This window comes from Equus quagga, chromosome 16 (genome assembly GCF_021613505.1).
Source record: "Equus quagga isolate Etosha38 chromosome 16, UCLA_HA_Equagga_1.0, whole genome shotgun sequence".
NCBI lineage: Eukaryota > Metazoa > Chordata > Mammalia > Perissodactyla > Equidae > Equus > Equus quagga.
This window is the reverse complement of record NC_060282.1, coordinates 20,255,067-20,272,118: the sequence shown is the minus strand read 5'-3', so window position 1 is coordinate 20,272,118 and position 17,052 is coordinate 20,255,067. Positions and strand designations below refer to the sequence as shown.

General features: G+C 38.2%; 1 protein-coding gene across 2 annotated transcripts in view; it reads left to right on the top strand.

The window, feature by feature from the left end:
* Window positions 1-16,580, top strand: part of MTBP (MDM2 binding protein) — an 85,164-nt gene extending 68,584 nt beyond the window's left edge. Inside the window, exons 18-22 of one of the 2 annotated variants that reach the window (XM_046641539.1) lie at window positions 6,423-6,689; window positions 8,169-8,418; window positions 9,009-9,122; window positions 15,693-15,758; window positions 16,314-16,580. In XM_046641539.1, the coding sequence (XP_046497495.1) occupies window positions 6,423-6,689; window positions 8,169-8,418; window positions 9,009-9,122; window positions 15,693-15,758; window positions 16,314-16,352 (736 nt within the window). In that variant the 3' untranslated portion in view covers window positions 16,353-16,580. Of the gene's footprint in view, window positions 1-6,422; window positions 6,690-8,168; window positions 8,419-9,008; window positions 9,123-15,692; window positions 15,759-16,313 lie in introns of those variants that run through there. The other variant, XM_046641540.1, reaches the window with a different exon arrangement.
* Window positions 16,581-17,052: the final 472 nt, after the last annotated feature.

Sequence of the window (17,052 nt, the reverse complement as noted above, 5' to 3'; positions counted from 1 at the left end):
TGCAGGTTATATGCAAATACTATGCTATTCATATAAGGGACTTGAGCATCCCCCGGTTTTAGTATCTGCAGGGGTCCTGGGACCAATCCCCTACGAATACCACCAAGGTTCAACTTTACTGTAATAGAGGAGAAAGAAAGAAACACCTGATTTTAGCAGAGAATAAATAGTGTTGGAATGCAGATAATGCTGCTCAGTGAAAGGAGCAAATAAACTCTAGGAACAATTTGAGAGAATTTCAAGGAGGACATCTGAACTAAGTCTGAAAGAATGAATAGGAGTTTCCTTGGCGAAAAAGGGAATATCTGGAGGAGGAACGAGGTACAGAGGTACAGATTCTAAGAACGGGAAATAGCATTTTTGCTTTTGAATAAGACCAAATCATGAAGTCGTGAAGATCATTGTTGACATGGCAGGGAGATTGATCTTTATTTTTGAGGCAGTAAAATCTTTTATTCTTTAAGCGTGAAATTATATGCTTGGCTTTGCACCATTCAAAACATCTCATTGTCTTTTGATAAATTGAGTGGAAATGTTTCAAGGAAGAGATGTTGAAGGACTGAAATATTTTGAATATGGTGAAAATAGGAAGGAGAATACAAACTTAACAGCTATCTAAAGAGCTTGAGAAACCAATTAGATGTTGGGGATGAGAAAGAGGAGATAAGAATTTCTTTAGCTTAGGCACATTGGGTGGCTGGTAGTACACTTGAGAAAATACGGAAGGACACCCAACAAGTCGTTGTAGGAATGCTTAGGTTCCTTGCTATGTTTAAATAAAATTTATTTCATTTAAAGAATATTTATGTAAAGTTTGACACTAGAGGTAAAATATTCAGTTATTTTATTTTCAAGCATCAAAATTAAACTCCATTAAAGTCAGGTGCAAGAAAATCACTTTTCTTTTAAACCATTGTTCTGTATGTTCTAGCCAATGAATTAAAATAAGGAATACTAAAGAGTGTGAAAGAACTATATGTATTGAAAATGAAACCAAAGAAATTTTCGTTTGTTTGTTTTGCAGAAAAGAGACCTGAAAGACTATTAGAAGTAGTAGGAGAATTTGTAAAGTGGTCAGTGATAAAATATCTACAAAAAGCATAGTTTTCCTCTAAACCAGCCATTTCCAATTTTAAACACAATGAGAGACTAGCATTCAAACTAGCAAATAAAACCATAAATATTAGAAATAATCTTAGCAAGAAATATAGAATGGAAAAACTTGCAATTGTTGATAACATCTGATTAATTTAGCTTAATGAAAAAATGAGTGATGTACAGTGAGAGTTATTATGCAGGGGTATTTTTCACAGTGTTATTTAAAATAAAAAACAGGGAAATAATGTCAACTTTAGGGTCTTGGTTAAATAAATTATAGTACATCCATAAAATAAAATTCTGTGCTGCTACCAGAATGGCTAAAATTAAAGACTAATAAATATTAGCAAGTATATGGAACAGTCAGAACTCTTGTGCCTTGCTAGTGGGAGTATAAAATCATATATCTACTTCAGAAAAAGATCTAGCAGGTTCTTATAAAACTAAACATACTCAGACCCTACGGCTCAGCAATTCCAGTACTAGGTATTGGCCAAGGAGAAATGAAAACCTAATCACAAAAAGACTTGTAGGAGAACGCACAGAGCAGTTTTATTCATAAACAGCCCCAAACTGGAGACAACCTAGGTGTGTACATCACTAGGAGAACGATGAATAAGCTGGTCTATGTATACAAAGCAACACTACTCAGCGATAACAAGGAACAACACACTGATAGAACAATTTCTGTCTGAGTGGGGAAGAAACATTTGAAATAAGAATTTGCGGACTTTAAAATGAGCAGATAGGAACGACAGCATCCAATAAGGAGTCAATTCTGAAAAAAGTCCTGTATGAAATGGTAATTTAAATCTAAGTGGTTCAGAAAAGAATTTTAAATTATTTTGTTAACAACAGGCAACTCAGAGATAACTACTGAATCATAAAAAGATAAATGCCACTTGTTCAAGCTTTTCATTTCTGATATTTGAGGAAAGAATTCCTTTTGAGAGGATTGTTGTGTTGCCTTTACCATCAAAAAGTTAGATATGTTTCCCAAATAGCTTTGAATTTAGCTAAACCTTTTATTTAAACTATTCGTATTTTTAGCTATATATCCTTTTGTGCAATGATCACAAATTTTATTTTTCATTTGTACTAAATTTGCCTTAATCAAATTTAAATGGGAGCTTTTTTTTCTAGTATATAAAAATTTGATTAATGGGATGTATTTTTCTGTTTTCTCCCCTCTTTTTGATTTTATTAAAGAGCTAGGGGCTGGCCCGGTGGCACAGTGGTTAAGTACGCATGTTCTGCTTCTCGGTGGCCCGGGGTTCGCCGGTTCAGATCCCGAGTGCAGACGTGGCACTGCTTGGCATGCCATGCTGTAGTAGGCATCACACGTATCAAGTTGAGGAGGATGGGCATGGATGTTCGCTCAGGGCCAGTCTTCCTCAGCAAAAAGAGGAGGACTGGCAGTAGTTAGCTCAGAGTTAATCTTCCTCAAAAAAAAAAAAAAAAAAAAACAAAAACACCCCTAGAAATTCAACATTACAGAAAAGGTTATAATAAAAACCAACAATTCGTTTTCTTACTATTTCCTCCCTCCAATTGTGGTTTTTAGAAAAAAGTGTTTTATTTGTGTGATTTTAATTTCTCTAGTGGTCACCCCTCTTGTTCTAAAGGATATCCTTCTATTAATATATATTGATAAATCTATATAAAATATTATTGAATCTCCTCTATGCAATATGAGAACTTGGTTCCCCTTCTTCACTCTTTGAGTTTCCTACTGTTTATTTGCATGTTTTCAAATCATATATCTACCTTCTATTTCTTATTCCACCAGCTATAAAGCAATATCTCCCTCATTTTGTTTGATAAGAGTTTTAGGGCCCTCCTCATCAGTTAGTAGAATAATGGCATTTTAAGGTATTTTGCATATAACTTAAATCTGAAAAGTGAAACCAGTAGACAGTATTTATATTATTATGATCAACGATAGTGTATTCTACTGAGAAAATGTACTAATATTAACATTTTCTTTGCTACATGGCCAAAATATTGACCCCATGAAACATGTGTTTTTCTCCTCGTCAGCCCTGCAAACTCATTGAAGCACTGATTTGAATGAAATAAGCTATAACTCCTTTTAACTCATGACTGAAGTATCTATCATAGAACCATATTTTTTATTATTTTTCCCAAAATGATGTTGTTTTGGTCATTCTGAGTCTCATTTCCATACTTTTTTGTTCTGTTGCTTTCAGTTTACTTTAGACCAATTTTAGTGTTACATATAAATTTATAGAATTTGTAAAGGATATGTTCTTCATGATCATTTATCAAAACATTAAATTGAGTTATTTGAGCACTATTTCTTGCTGGGCCTAAATCTACACAGAACTTAATTTATTGTTTTATACCCATACGCTGTTACGAGATTCTGATTCATTATAAAGAAATAGTTCTCTTCTCCTGTACTACCTACCTACCCCCGTAAACAGGTAAACAGATGTGGCGGTGACTCAGTTTTCTTTGCTATGAATTTATGCTCGTTAACCTGGGGGCATTGAGACTGAGCTAAGGAAGTTGTAGGAGGTGCGCACGGTGAACCCAGAAGCATGCTTTTTTCAAGAAGATTTGGATGCATAGTGTGGGCGCCTCTTTATGTTAAACATAGATTGTGGAGTAGAAACAAAATTCAAGTGAAGTTTTAAGGTAAATATGAAACTGCAAGGAGAGTTCCCTCTTCCTGTGTTGCTGGAAGCCTTTAGAATCCATGAGCAATTCCTCTACTCTGCCATAAGGAATATTTGGAAAAAATAGATAAACTACTCAAGTGCAAATCAATGTTTCTTAAGGCAAAGTGAAATATATTTCACCAGGTTGGTTGTTTTTTCACTTATCTATCATATCCTGGAGTATAAGATACCATTGATCGCAAGATGCACTGTTTCTTTAACAACAAATTGAATTCTGCTGTCAAACTGTGCAAATTGGTCAGTCACACCAGCCTCTTATTACTTTGAGATTTCTTTCATCTATTCCAAGAGATTTGGCAGTTTCTCCTGCCTTCATTGGCGTTACTTGGTGTGTGATAGGCAATATCTTGCCTATTTTGTATTTACAAAACAGAAATAGCTTCATCTTCTTATAGATATTTCTTTTCTTTGGATGCATAAAGCATTTGATTATCGTTTTGCAGGAAAATATGGCCCTGTAGTCGTTCATCCAACAATGAATATTGACTTCACTAACGTCAAATGTACACCCTGCTGCTCTGTTTCTGTTCCTTTATTTGTAAAGTAACTTCTGGTTTCAATTCCAAATCATAGTATAATCATTTTGAAGACATTTTAAATGGCAGTTAAAGCCAACATGCACAGTGCACATAATTCAGTTGAAGGGATGACATTATGAACAGCTGTGATCAGGAGGTGCTAAAACTAGAAGGAAAAAATCTGCATCTTAGAATCAGAATCTTAGAGTAGAAAAAAATCTTCATTTGGAGTCAAAATATACATCTTTTCTCTCAAAAATTTCCTGTAGGCTAATCAGGCATTACATTGCATCTTGCCTAGGACCTTTCTTAACATTCATAGTTCTGAATTTTATTCTAGGTTCTATCAGTTGCCCGGGGTAGAAATAGGACTCATCAGTAATCCTTAAAATTGCCGCTAATTTTTAATGAAATGTACTTTATTAAACAACAGACTCGGGAAAGAATATTAGACAGAGAATTGAGAGACGTAGGTTCGAGTCTCTCTTCTGCCACCAGTTAGCATTCTGATTTTGGAACTCAGTTTTCTCCCCTGTTAAATTAAACTGTTAGGTTAGATCAGAGATCTTTTCAGTCCTAGCTATGCTTTAGCATTGCATAGACAGCTTTCAAAAAAATGTCTGGACTGAGTACCACCCCACACCAATTAAATCAGAAACTCTGGGCATGTAGACCAGGTGTAGTGTTTCATAAAATCTCTTCAGATAATTCTAATGTTCAGGCATGGCTTGATCCCTGAGTAAGATGATGCTCACACCTTACGTAAGAGATAGTATCTAAACTGGTTAAAGTCAAGCTCTGAAGTCACCAGTCTGGATCTAAATCCTTGCTATGCTACGTATTATCAGCATACTATAACATTCACTGTGGTAGAAAATAAACCTACTGATGATGATGATGGTGATGATGATGAGGATCATGATGATATTTTACTTGCATGTTGCAGGCGCTGGTTCTAAGTGGTTATACGTACCCGTTCAAGAAATCCTCACAGTAGCTCTTTGACACAACTGCTATAAATCTCATTTTGCAGATGAAGCAACAGAAGCTTAGATAAAGTTAAGTTATTGGGACAAGTTCACACAGCTGATCAGTGGTGGAGCAGATTTAAATCCCAGGAGTCTGGCTCCCTGGTCTGTACTGTTAGAAATCAAATGTGTACGTGTCACCCGGGAAGGAGGAAGCTCTTAAAACCTCCGTAGGCAATCAGACGTTAGAGTAATGATACGGCCCCTGGGAGTTGAACTAACAGCTTATGGACCCAAAGGTCTGATTTTAGGGAGCCTCTTAGAATTTTACAAGTGAAGAGGACAGATAACAGAGAAGGGGTTTAATTTTTATAGTCCTGCCATCATGTATGTGAAACCATTTGTGTTTCCTTGATGCAGCTGTAGAAGGGGAGAAAGTGAAGTTTTTTAAGGTCACACATCTCATAGGTAGTTTTCCTGATATGCTCATTTGTTGTGCTTAACAACATGGGGTTTCCTTAAGTCCAGAAACATTCACTGAGTTAACATCTCATTGACTCCTCAAATCAGATTTACCTAGAAACAGATGCACAGAGCCAGCCGAAGTGTTTGAAGGAAAGCCTGTCAATCAGTCAATAAGATGGGAAGTGAGTTTCAAAGAGAAAATTCAAAATGTTCTGAGCTGTGTTTGGTGAGCCAGTTTAGGACAGCCTTATGCCCTTTTAATCTTTGTGTTGAAAATAAACTTGCCCTTTCTAACAGAAATCAGCATTTCATGTTGTTAGATATCAACCATGCCGAGGAGTCAGAGGTTGGTAGAGATTTAAAAAGTATTAAAACAGCAACTATATTATTTTGAAAATAAGGCAGAGGATTAACTTAATCTGTTGCCCAGAAACAGTCAAAGAGGAATCAGATTGTACTTTGAATTTTTTAATCTTTGGCCATGTCATCCAGCAAGCTAGAAAAAACTGAACTTGTGAGGGATGTCAGTCATTCACTCAACCTTCCAACAATTATTAGGAAGTTAAGTAAGAACTTTTTAAGTAAATGTTTTGCTCTTTCCTAATTGGCAGGGGAAAGCCCATTGCTGTTGTGGAGGCTTTGATTTTAATGATCTTTCTCTTGTTTAGATATTGCTTGGATGACCGAAAAGCCTTAGAAAGAGATGGGGGATTTTCTGAACTGCAGTCTCGTCTTATTCGTTATGAAACGCAAACTACCTGCACCAGGGAGAGTGTTCCAGTACCTACTGTGCTGAGCCCCCTCCCCTCGCCTGCGGTTTTGTCAGAGCCTGGAAGCGTCCCTGATGGAGAAACTCTACAAAGTGAACTCCGGACCGAAGCATCCCGGTTGAAAAGGAGATCAAAAGATCTGAATTGCCTTTATCCCAAAAAAAGGTGACATATGAGGCGCATAAACATAGTATCTTGACAAAAAGTGCTTTAGTCCCTAGGGTAATTTTTTTTCATATTAGTCTTTCATGTTTTTAAGTTACTTTCTGCACAGATTTTAGATTAATTCCTTCATACCAGGATTTTGTTTTTATTGTGAACGTTTGATTATGCTTTTAAGTTGTAAAAAGAAATGATTTAGAAAAAACACCCTGTTTCTTGCTTCATATGCTAATATACAGTCCATTAGCACAATGGTTTGTAAATTTTTAAGCCATGGAACACTGGAGATCTTACCCAGTGGATGAAGCAGGTGAGCTGTTGCAGGCGTTTGGGACGGCAGTTCTGTTGGCTCTTCCTTCCCTCCTCTCACTGCTTTCTACCTGCCTTGGCCCCTTAAACGAGGGGTTCTGCAAGGCACCATTTTGAAACCACTCGTTTCATATAAAATACAGTTTTAAAGCCTACATAATAATAGGCTATATGAAACTTTTCTGGATTCCTTTTTTTTTTACTAGCTAAATAAAATGCCCAAATACTTAAATAGAAATTAGAACTTTATGAAATAAACACTCTAATTTCTATTAAATTTATGTATTTTTAGAGCCTTCGTCAAATTTAGGTCTTTGGCGTCTAAAGCAAGCCTTAAATTCTTATGGGATTTAAACCTTTCAAAAAGTATGAAATATGTTAAAGTGAAACTTTCAGATCTTTTTCTAAATAATTAAAAATATTAGAATACTATGTCCCTGATATGGAATGGCCAAATTATTTTCATGAGGACTTTACAAATTCATGATACTTTTTGCACCTGATAAAGCTAAAAAGAAAATCCGTTAACATTCAGGATACTGTATTTTGTAACATTATTTCTTATTTCTGACTTGAGACTGATAAAAAGATATGTGTTCCAGAAAAGAAAGTGCACTGTGGCTTGTGGGCTAGCAGAATAGAAGGATATCAGCCCCTATCTTGTAAAAGGAAATGTAAACATTTTAGAAAGATTGAAACAGGAGCCAACTTTATAGTTTTATTGGTATTTAACACTGTTACTTAGTTTGCACAGGCAGGTGCTTAGGTAGGGTAAGTACAGTTTTCTTCATCAAAATTGTCTTGAGTGTAAGTATTTAACAGATGAATATTGACTCTATAAAGAACACCGCCTGGCGTGCCAGAGCTGACTTACGTGAGACATGGTGAATTGAGGGGGCGGGCAACAGTAACACTGCTCGTTGCTTTGCCGATGAGCTGAAATTCTGGATTGTTGCTCATTGCCTTCTGTGTTTAAGTCACTCATTTGAAGAATTCAGAGAGCGACTGCATAATACGGTGTCGTTTGCTTATTTAAGGCAGTAGTAGCAAGACATTTTGGTTGCTTTTCTTGGGTTTATATATCAATGGATAGAGTTGTAACATTTAGGACAGAAAATGGGCCTCACTGTTGATTCACTTACTCTCTGTTTCGGATATTTTTCCCCACAATAGACTTGTGAAATCTGAAAGTTCAGATTCTCTTCTTTCTCAGACGAGTGGCATTTCTAATCATCACCATCGTGCAGTGACATCCAGAAAGCCGCGGGCAGAGAGATCAATATCTATGACTTGTCCATCTGTTCCAGTTCTTGGCAGTGAAACTCCAAAAATCACCACAAAGGCCGGTTCAGGTCAAAAAAAGGTGCATGAATCAAAAACATTAAGACAAACGAAGGAATCAAGATCACAGAAACATACACGGGTAAAGATTTATTTCCTCTCTCTCTTAGTTCTACATGGGAAGAAATTCCTTTATTTGATTTATTATAAAATGTATGTCTAAAAATTTAATAAATGAAATGAAGTGGTATCTATAATTTACTTTAAAATAACCCAGTACCAGAAGGATAATAGGAAAGCAGGCAGAGGTATAAATGAACCAAAATTAGCCACAAATTGATCCTCGTTGAAGCTGGTTGATAGATATATCAAGATAGGGATTTGTTATAAAATTTCTCTCTAATTTTCGTTGTTTGAAATTTTCCATAACAAAATGAAATATGTATATATCCCTGCTGTGTGTAACTTGTACATTCAGATTTCAATGCAGAACTCATGATTTGAATTCCTCTTAAGATACTCCAGTCATTTCTTGCTAACAGATACTATCCTGTGACACATGTGACCCTGTAAGTGTTACAGATCTCTTCTCAATTGTTTTGTCTTAATGAGCTTATCTGTCTTTAACGTTGCTACATGATTGTGTAATTCACAAAATTGAACTCTAAAGCTGCAATAATATGTTTGTACCTTTTCCAAAAAATATTAGTCATATGTTATGTTCTATTCAAGATATTGAAAGAAGTAGTTACTGAAACCCTGAAGAAGCACAGTATTACTGAGGCTCATGAATGTTTCACCGCCTGCAGCCAGCGTCTCTTTGACATCTCCAAGTTCTATCTAAAGGTACAGTGTCTTCTCTACAAATGGCAAAAGTGAGGTCATGTGCTAATGCTCCTGTTTGACACAAAATAATGTTTAGTGAGTATTCTTATACTGATAGCTTAGAACTTGTTGCCAGATTTTTTTTTTAAATAGAGACAAATTGAAGCTAAAATGTTTTATATTTTATTCATTTGATTTTAGTCCTCATATATAGAAAACTATATTTTTACTGGTATCTTCAGTATGTCTCTAACAGGTCTTTGACTTAAGTTGATAATAAACTTCAAAACATGTTTAATTAGTAATTTTAGTATAGAGTGAAAAGGATGCTGGACTGCCTATCAAAACACTCAGTTTCTGATTTTGGATCCATTATCAGCTAGTTGTAAAACATTGGACAGAGCAGCCTATCATGTGACAGTTTTCTAAAACTTAGATGATGTTAGATTATCTCCAGCCGTAAGAGTTTCTGACTTGAATCACAATTATATGTGGGTTTCTGGTTAAAATTAGAGAATGACCACATGCATTCAGTTCCCCTCCTTCTAAAATCTCTCAAGAAAGACAGTATTAACGTACAAAAACCAAGAAAAGAGGAAAGAAAAATAATGTAGAAATGTACATTGATGAACAAGAAAAAGCACATGGAAGTTACAACCTAAATGCCTGCCTAGTGGAATACCAGTGAGAAGCAAACCAATTAAACTCTCTGAGGTGCTCAGGATTGGGAGACACCAGCTGTCATGGAAAGCAGGGGCAAGGTGCCAGGTGGAAAATAAAGACCTACACAGTGAACTGGGGAACCCTCAACTTGCTCTGCATGTCTCTCCTTCTCCCACAATGTTAACTACAAGTATATCACACATAATTCTTTCCTCCCACCTCTCTGACAGTGCAGGAAATAGTCTCTGGAGAAAAAAGAATTGGAAGCCACAGTGAAAAGGCCGACTGGCCCCCTTATCACCCTACCTTGTAATGCCACCAGTGAACAGCCTGTGCACAGACAGAGCTTCCACTAAGATTTTTAGTATCCGATTTTTAAATGTGACTGGACAGCCAAGGATTAGCAGACTTTTGAGAAAAGCTTGTAACACAAGAGACACCAAAACATAAGGGAATGAAGGAACTCTGAAGGAGTAGAAGCCTGAAGAAAACTTATAAAAACTAGAATTCTTTCAAGGTAATTGCATGCTTAAAACTAGGACAGAACGCTGTTTCCAAAAAATGTGTAGAACATGAAAGCTCCTTGAAATTAGAAATATGATAAAAGTCAATCAAAAATTAAATGCATGATAAGAATATGGGAGGATTAATCCAGAAGATCCAATATGCTGAAAGTAGGAGTTTCAAAAATGGAGACTAGAGGAGAGAAAATTGTCAGAAACGTTAACAGAAAATTTTCGAGAACTGATGGACACAAGCCTTCTGCTGGAAGGACACACAGCTTGTCCCGCCTGCTGAATGGACAGTTCTGTAGCAAGCCACGTCACTGTGGAATTTCACACCGCCTGGGATAGAGAGAATGTTTCCTAAAAGCTTCCCAGGAGAGAAAGTAGTTTACGTATAAAGAATCAAGAATCAGAGTGGCAGTGGACTTCTCCAGTGTACGCTAGAAGACAGCAGAAAAGTATCTTCAGCTTCTGAGGGAAAGGGATTTACCTAGTGCTTTATACCCAGGCTAGAATTCAATCAGGTGTGAGGATTCCATCAAGATCCTTTCAGGCATGGAAGGGCTAAAGAAATTTGTCATTCATGTACCCTTTTGAAGAATTTGCAAGAAGATGAAGTTCAGCAGGACAAGGGACGAAATCAAGAAATAAAACAAAAGCGAACCTAGACTGGGGAAGACAGGTCCTAACAGGACCAGGCCTGGGGAGCAATTGGACCAAACTGGAGCAGGCAGTGGGAGAAGGATCTCCAGGTTAAATACAATTTTAAAAAAACCCACAGGGGCCAGCCCGGTGGCGCAGTGGTTAAGTTCGCACGTTCTGCTTCTGCAGCCCAGGCTTCGCTGGTTTGGATCCTAGTGTGGAGCTGCGCACTGCTTGTCACATTGTTGCAGGCGTCCCACATGGAAAGTAGAGGAAGATGGGCAGGAATGTTAGCTCAGGGCCAGTCTTCCTCAGCAAAAAGAGGAGGATTGGTGGCAGATGTTAGCTCAGGGCTAATCTTCCTCAAAAAAACAAAAAACAGGAGTGTGTATGTGCGGGCGAGAAGATGGCGGCGGCGGCGGCGGGGGAAGCAGCGTGAGGAGTCGGACGAGCGCCGAGGCTCATTGAAACGGGCCGCCATGGCCCTCCGCAGCCCGCAGTATGTATGGCAGAGAAAACTGAAAAGGAGGTAATGACATGAGTCAGCAGAAAGTATATTTTTGGAGATTTTAGCCCTGACGAATTCAATCAGTTCTTTGTGGCCCCTCGCTGTTCAGTTGAGCTTCCTCCATACAATGGGACAGTGCTGTGTGGCGTACAGGCTGCAGATGACCTGCCTGATGGACAAGAATATCAGAGAATTGAGTTTGGTGTGAATGAAGTAATTGAATCCAATGGCGCTTTGCCGAGAATGCCCAACTACAGTATTTCGAGCACATTGAATCCTCAGGCCCCCGAATTTATTCTTAGTTGCACAGCTTCCACCAAGACCCCTGACGACTGGGATAAAGAAGTGAACTACAGCTCCACTGACTGCCCGGACCCAGGCTCTGCCCTTGCTCTGGATGGCAGCTCTAACCTGGAGGTGGAAGTGTTGGAAAATGATAGCGTCTCCAGTGGTCTTGGACAAAGGGAGTGTAAAAAGAAGAAGAAACGTCCACCTGGGTATTACAGTTACTTGAAAGATGGCGGTGAGGGCAGCGTTTCCGCAGAAGCCCTGGTCAACGGCCATGCCAATCCAGCAGTCCCGAACAACTTAGGCACAGAGGAAGCAGAGTCGATGGGCGATGTGCCCCGGTTGGGGACGCCCAGGACTTGTAGCAGCCCTCAGGACTCCACGGACTTTGTCAGTGACACTGTGCCTGGTGGTTCTTTCCCTGGAGCCCTCGACAACGATGCCCGGACTGCAGGGCAGCCTGAGGGCTGCCCCGGGGCTGACTTGGAACAGTCCTGCCTCCCTGCAGAGGCTGGCAGGGACAGCCTGTTGAGGACAGCTGTGGCTCAGCCTTACATTGGGACTGATACTACTGAAAATCTTGGAGTTGCTAATGGACAAATACTTGAATCCTTGGGTGAGGGCACAGCTGCCAATGGGGTGGAGTTGCACGCTGTGGAAAGCCCGGACTCGGACCCTGCTAAAGCCGAGGGTGCTTCCCCTCCTGGTGACGCCCTGGCCTCGGCCATGGGCGCCGCTCCCTCCAGTCAGCCTGCTAAGTCATGGGCCAGTCTTTTTCATGATTCTAAGCCCTCTTCCTCCTTGCCTGTGGCTTCTGTGGAAAATAAGTATTCCCCTCCTGCCACGTCTCCCCTGGTCTCTGAAAAGCAGGCCGAAGTCAAGGAAGGGCTTGTTCCAGTTTCAGAGGATCCTGTAGCCATAAAGATTGCAGAGTTACTGGAGAATGTAACCCTAATACATAAACCAGTGTCATTGCAACCCCGTGGGCTGATCAATAAAGGAAACTGGTGCTACATTAACGCTACGCTGCAGGCCCTGGTAGCCTGCCCTCCGATGTGCCACCTGATGAAGTTCATTCCTCTGTACTCAAAAGTGCAGAGGCCTTGTACGTCGACACCCATGATAGACAGCTTTGTCCGGCTAATGAATGAGTTTACTAATATGCCAGTACCTCTAAAACCCAGACAAGCTCTTGGGGATAAAATTGTGAGAGATATCCGCCCTGGAGCTGCCTTTGAACCCATGCATATTTATAGACTCCTGACTGTCATCAAGTCGAGCTTGTCTGAAAAGGGCCGACAGGAAGATGCTAAGGAGTACTTAGGCTTCATTCTGAACGGACTTCACGAGGAGATGTTGAACCTAAAGAAACTTCTTTCACCGAGTAATGAAAAACTTACTATTTCCAATGGACCCAAAAGCCACTCAGTGAACGAAGATGAGCAGGAAGAACCCAATGAAGGAAGTGAGGACGAGTGGGAATAAGTGGGCCCCAGAAATAAGACTTCAGTCACTCGCCAGGCCGATTTTGTTCAGACCCCAATCACCAGCATTTTTGGTGGACACATCAGGTCTGTGGTTTACCAGCAAAGTTCAAAAGAATCTGCCACTTTGCAGCCATTTTTCACGTTGCAGTTGGATATCCAGTCTGACAAGATACGGACAGTCCAGGATGCATTGGAAAGCTTGGTGGCGAGAGAATCAGTCCAAGGTTATACCACAAAAACCAAGCAAGAGGTCGAGATCAGTCGGAGAGTGACTCCGGAAAAGCTCCCTCCTGTTCTCGTGCTCCACCTGAAGCGCTTTGTTCACGAGAAGACTGGTGGCTGTCAGAAGCTTGTCAAAAACATCGAATACCCTGTGGACTTGGAAATCAGTAAAAAGCTGCTTTCTCCAGGAGTTAAAAATAAGAATTTGAAATGCCACAGAACCTACAGGCTGTTTGCGGTGGTCTACCACCACGGCAGCAGCGCGACTGGCGGCCACTACACCACAGACGTCTTCCAGATCGGCCTGAATGGCTGGCTGCGCATCGACGACCAGATGGTCAAAGTGGTTAACCAGTACCAGGTGGTGAAGCCCACTGCTGACCGCACAGCCTGCCTCCTGTACTACCACCGCGTGGACCTGCTGTGACCGCCTGTGTGCTCTGTGTGCCCAACGCCTGCTTCTAGAACACCGACTCTCACTGACTTCCTCCCTCTCTTTAGTGGCTCTTTAGAGAGAAACTTTCTCCCTTTTGCAAAAATGGGCTAGAATGGAAAGGAGACGCCTGGGGGCTTGTGCGCAACATAGTTTGTGTTGACATCTAACTTCCAAATCAAAATCACTCGGTCGAAACAGACTGTCGGTTGATTTGAGGAAATACACAAAAACCCATATTTCTGAAATAATGCTGATTCCTAAGTAAGAGGGGGAAATTTGCATTTGATTCCCAGTCTAATTGGTTAGTAGAATAAATCCTGCACCAGCAACGACACTTGTAAATTTGTGAAAATGAATTTTATCTTTCCTTAAAAAATAAATTTTTTAATCCATCACACTTTCCTTCCCCACCCTTTAGTTTTTGATAAACAGTAAAAATGAGCCAGTTATCAGAGAGGAAATAGTTCTTACTTCAAAAGAAAAATAAACACAAAAAATAAGTTGCTGGTTCCTAACAGGAAAAATACATTTTAATAATTGTGCGATGATAAATTGCTTACGTGCACATTACAGATCAAATATTTGGAGTTAAGATGTTAGTCACATAGATGGGTGATTGTAACTTTATTGCCGTTAAAAGATTTCAAATTGCTTTCATGCTTCTGTGTGTGAACACATAATGACAAATGGGCAAAATAATGAAGGTTGGTCTCTCCTTGAGTCTCTGTGTAATTCCGCTGTCTGCTCTTCTCTAGCGCTGCGTCTCTAATTGTACACAGTTTAGTGACATCTAGGAGTATAAAGTTGTCGCCCATCAATAAAAATCACAAAGTTGGTAAAAAAAAAAAAAACCTGAAGTGAGAGATTATCCAGTATGTCTGAGTCTTTGAAAAAACTTTGTTGTGCATTTAATCAATCTTTTACAGCATTTGTGGGGTAGGGGGGACCCAGAATTATATACGTGGAAAACTAAGCAAACTTAAGATAAACCAAACATTAGATGAAAGAGAAATCATAGCTATAAAACCTTAGCTCAGGATTGAGCTCTATTTACCTAGATATGATAATACAAACAGTGACTCTTTACTAATCAAAAACTGGAGTGCAACTGTTGTTGAGAGAAGGAAAAGGAGGTGGAAGGATTCAGAGACCTGAATCCACAACGGTTATAACTGATAACACGAGTCAGTCTCAAATTGTCAAATCACAAAGTAACAGTATAAGCATATTATCTAGAAACATGAAGATATAAATAAGAGAAACAGCTAAAAGCATTGAAAGTGGCTGCCTCAATGGAGCGTAATGTGGAGGTGCAGCAAAGGACTGCTTTTTAAAAATAAATACATTTAGATTATTATTTTTTTTTTTGCTTTGTAGTCTAATTCGATATATTCATTAATTTTTCAAAAGTCAGAAATTTCTGTTTCCTTTCCTGTGTCATTTTCTCTTTGTGGTGGAGTGAAATAGCCAAAAAGAAGAGAGGGGGGAAAAAAGATAGTTTATCTGAAAAATAAATGCAGACTGTACATTCATTTCGTGAGTCATGAAGCATGAGTAGAGACTCATAGGCAAGGATGGGCTTAGATTTGTCACTGCTCTTAGGAACATGAGATTAGTGTGACATGGATTTATGGATATTCGTATGAATTTTGGTTAGAGTATTTTGATATTTCAGGATGGGGCTAAATTATAATCTGTTACTTTGGGTTTTTGTGGTATTTCCCAAATCACATTGATACTTTTTATAGAATGATCTCAGATAATCTCAAGTTTGTTTAATAATGACTCGTTCTCTGTAATTTCATGCACAGATTTTGAAATGCTGTATTTTCTGTTTAGGATCTTAAAACTTCAAGGGGTCTATTTGAAGAAATGAAGAAAACAGCAAACAATAATGTTGTACAGGTAGATAAGTTATTCCCAAGAAACTACATTCCATTACATTGCTATTCTATTTCAGGGTAGGTAAGATGCTGTTATATATGTAGTAGGAACACTCTTTAAAATACTTCGTATTAGACTTATGCAAGCAGAGTATTTAGTGGTGTTTAATAGTTTGCTCTGTTAACAAGAGTTTCTAAAATTATTTTAAGAAAGAAAAATTAAAATAACCCAAAGAGCTAGAAAAATTAGTCCATTTTGATCAGTGGTTTTCAAAGTTTGTTTAAATTTTTTGTAGCGAGCCGTTGAATACATTTTCAAATAAAGGTGAGAAAGTAGAAAACAATCTTCTTTTTGTGCAGTGAGAATAATTATTGTACTCTGCAGTGAAAGTCCAGCAAAACAGGCTCTTCAGTTAAAAAATAAAATGCCTTTTTTAAGGTAAAATGTGTTTTAAGATTTTGACATGTATTTTTTATTTTAAATTTTCTACCACACTCTGTTGAAGTTTTAACAGTATTTTTTATCACTTGTGTTTTCAATAGAAATGTACCATAATCATATTTTTTCTCCCCTTAGGTAATTGAATGGGAATTAGAAAAGACAAGCAAGAAATAACACAGAATGATTCTCTTTGGACAATTATGAATTGGGCGGAGCTTTTAATCACTACTTCCTTAATTATAAAAAAGTATCAATTTTAATCAAAGAATAGATATTATGTCTCTAAAGAATTTCATATATATCCTATATTTATATACGTAGTTTTGAGGATTCTCAGTTATTGTATTTTTAATTGTATACTTATTTTATTATTTCATTATATTTTAATTTTTAAAGTTAATATTTTTATATATGTGTTTAAAATTTTACTCTTGATTATTTAATTATTCCAATAAATAGAAAATACATTTCTTTACTTCATGGTAAATCTCTTTATTTTTACTGAGTCCTGAGTAAGACATTGCCAATACTTTTCTCATGTGTTCCAACAGCATAATTCATTGGACAGCTCCTGACTTAGAAAATATTGGCAAAAACAATTCACACAGGTAGCCATCTTCCCTTACCGCTGCCCTAGATCCACCACTGTTGGAGCTATTAATGTTTATTTGGGATCAAAAATGAAGAAAGGGCAGAATTGTGAGAATAAAGCATAGTGAAGATAACATAAGTACAGACTCCCAGAAAAAAATATCTTTTCCCATGGTAGAAAATTTGGAAAATTCAAGAAAAGTGAAAAAAATTCCAACATTGCCACCACTATTAATATTTTTAAAATATATATGTAATTAGTTTTCAAGTATTTTCAAAATTG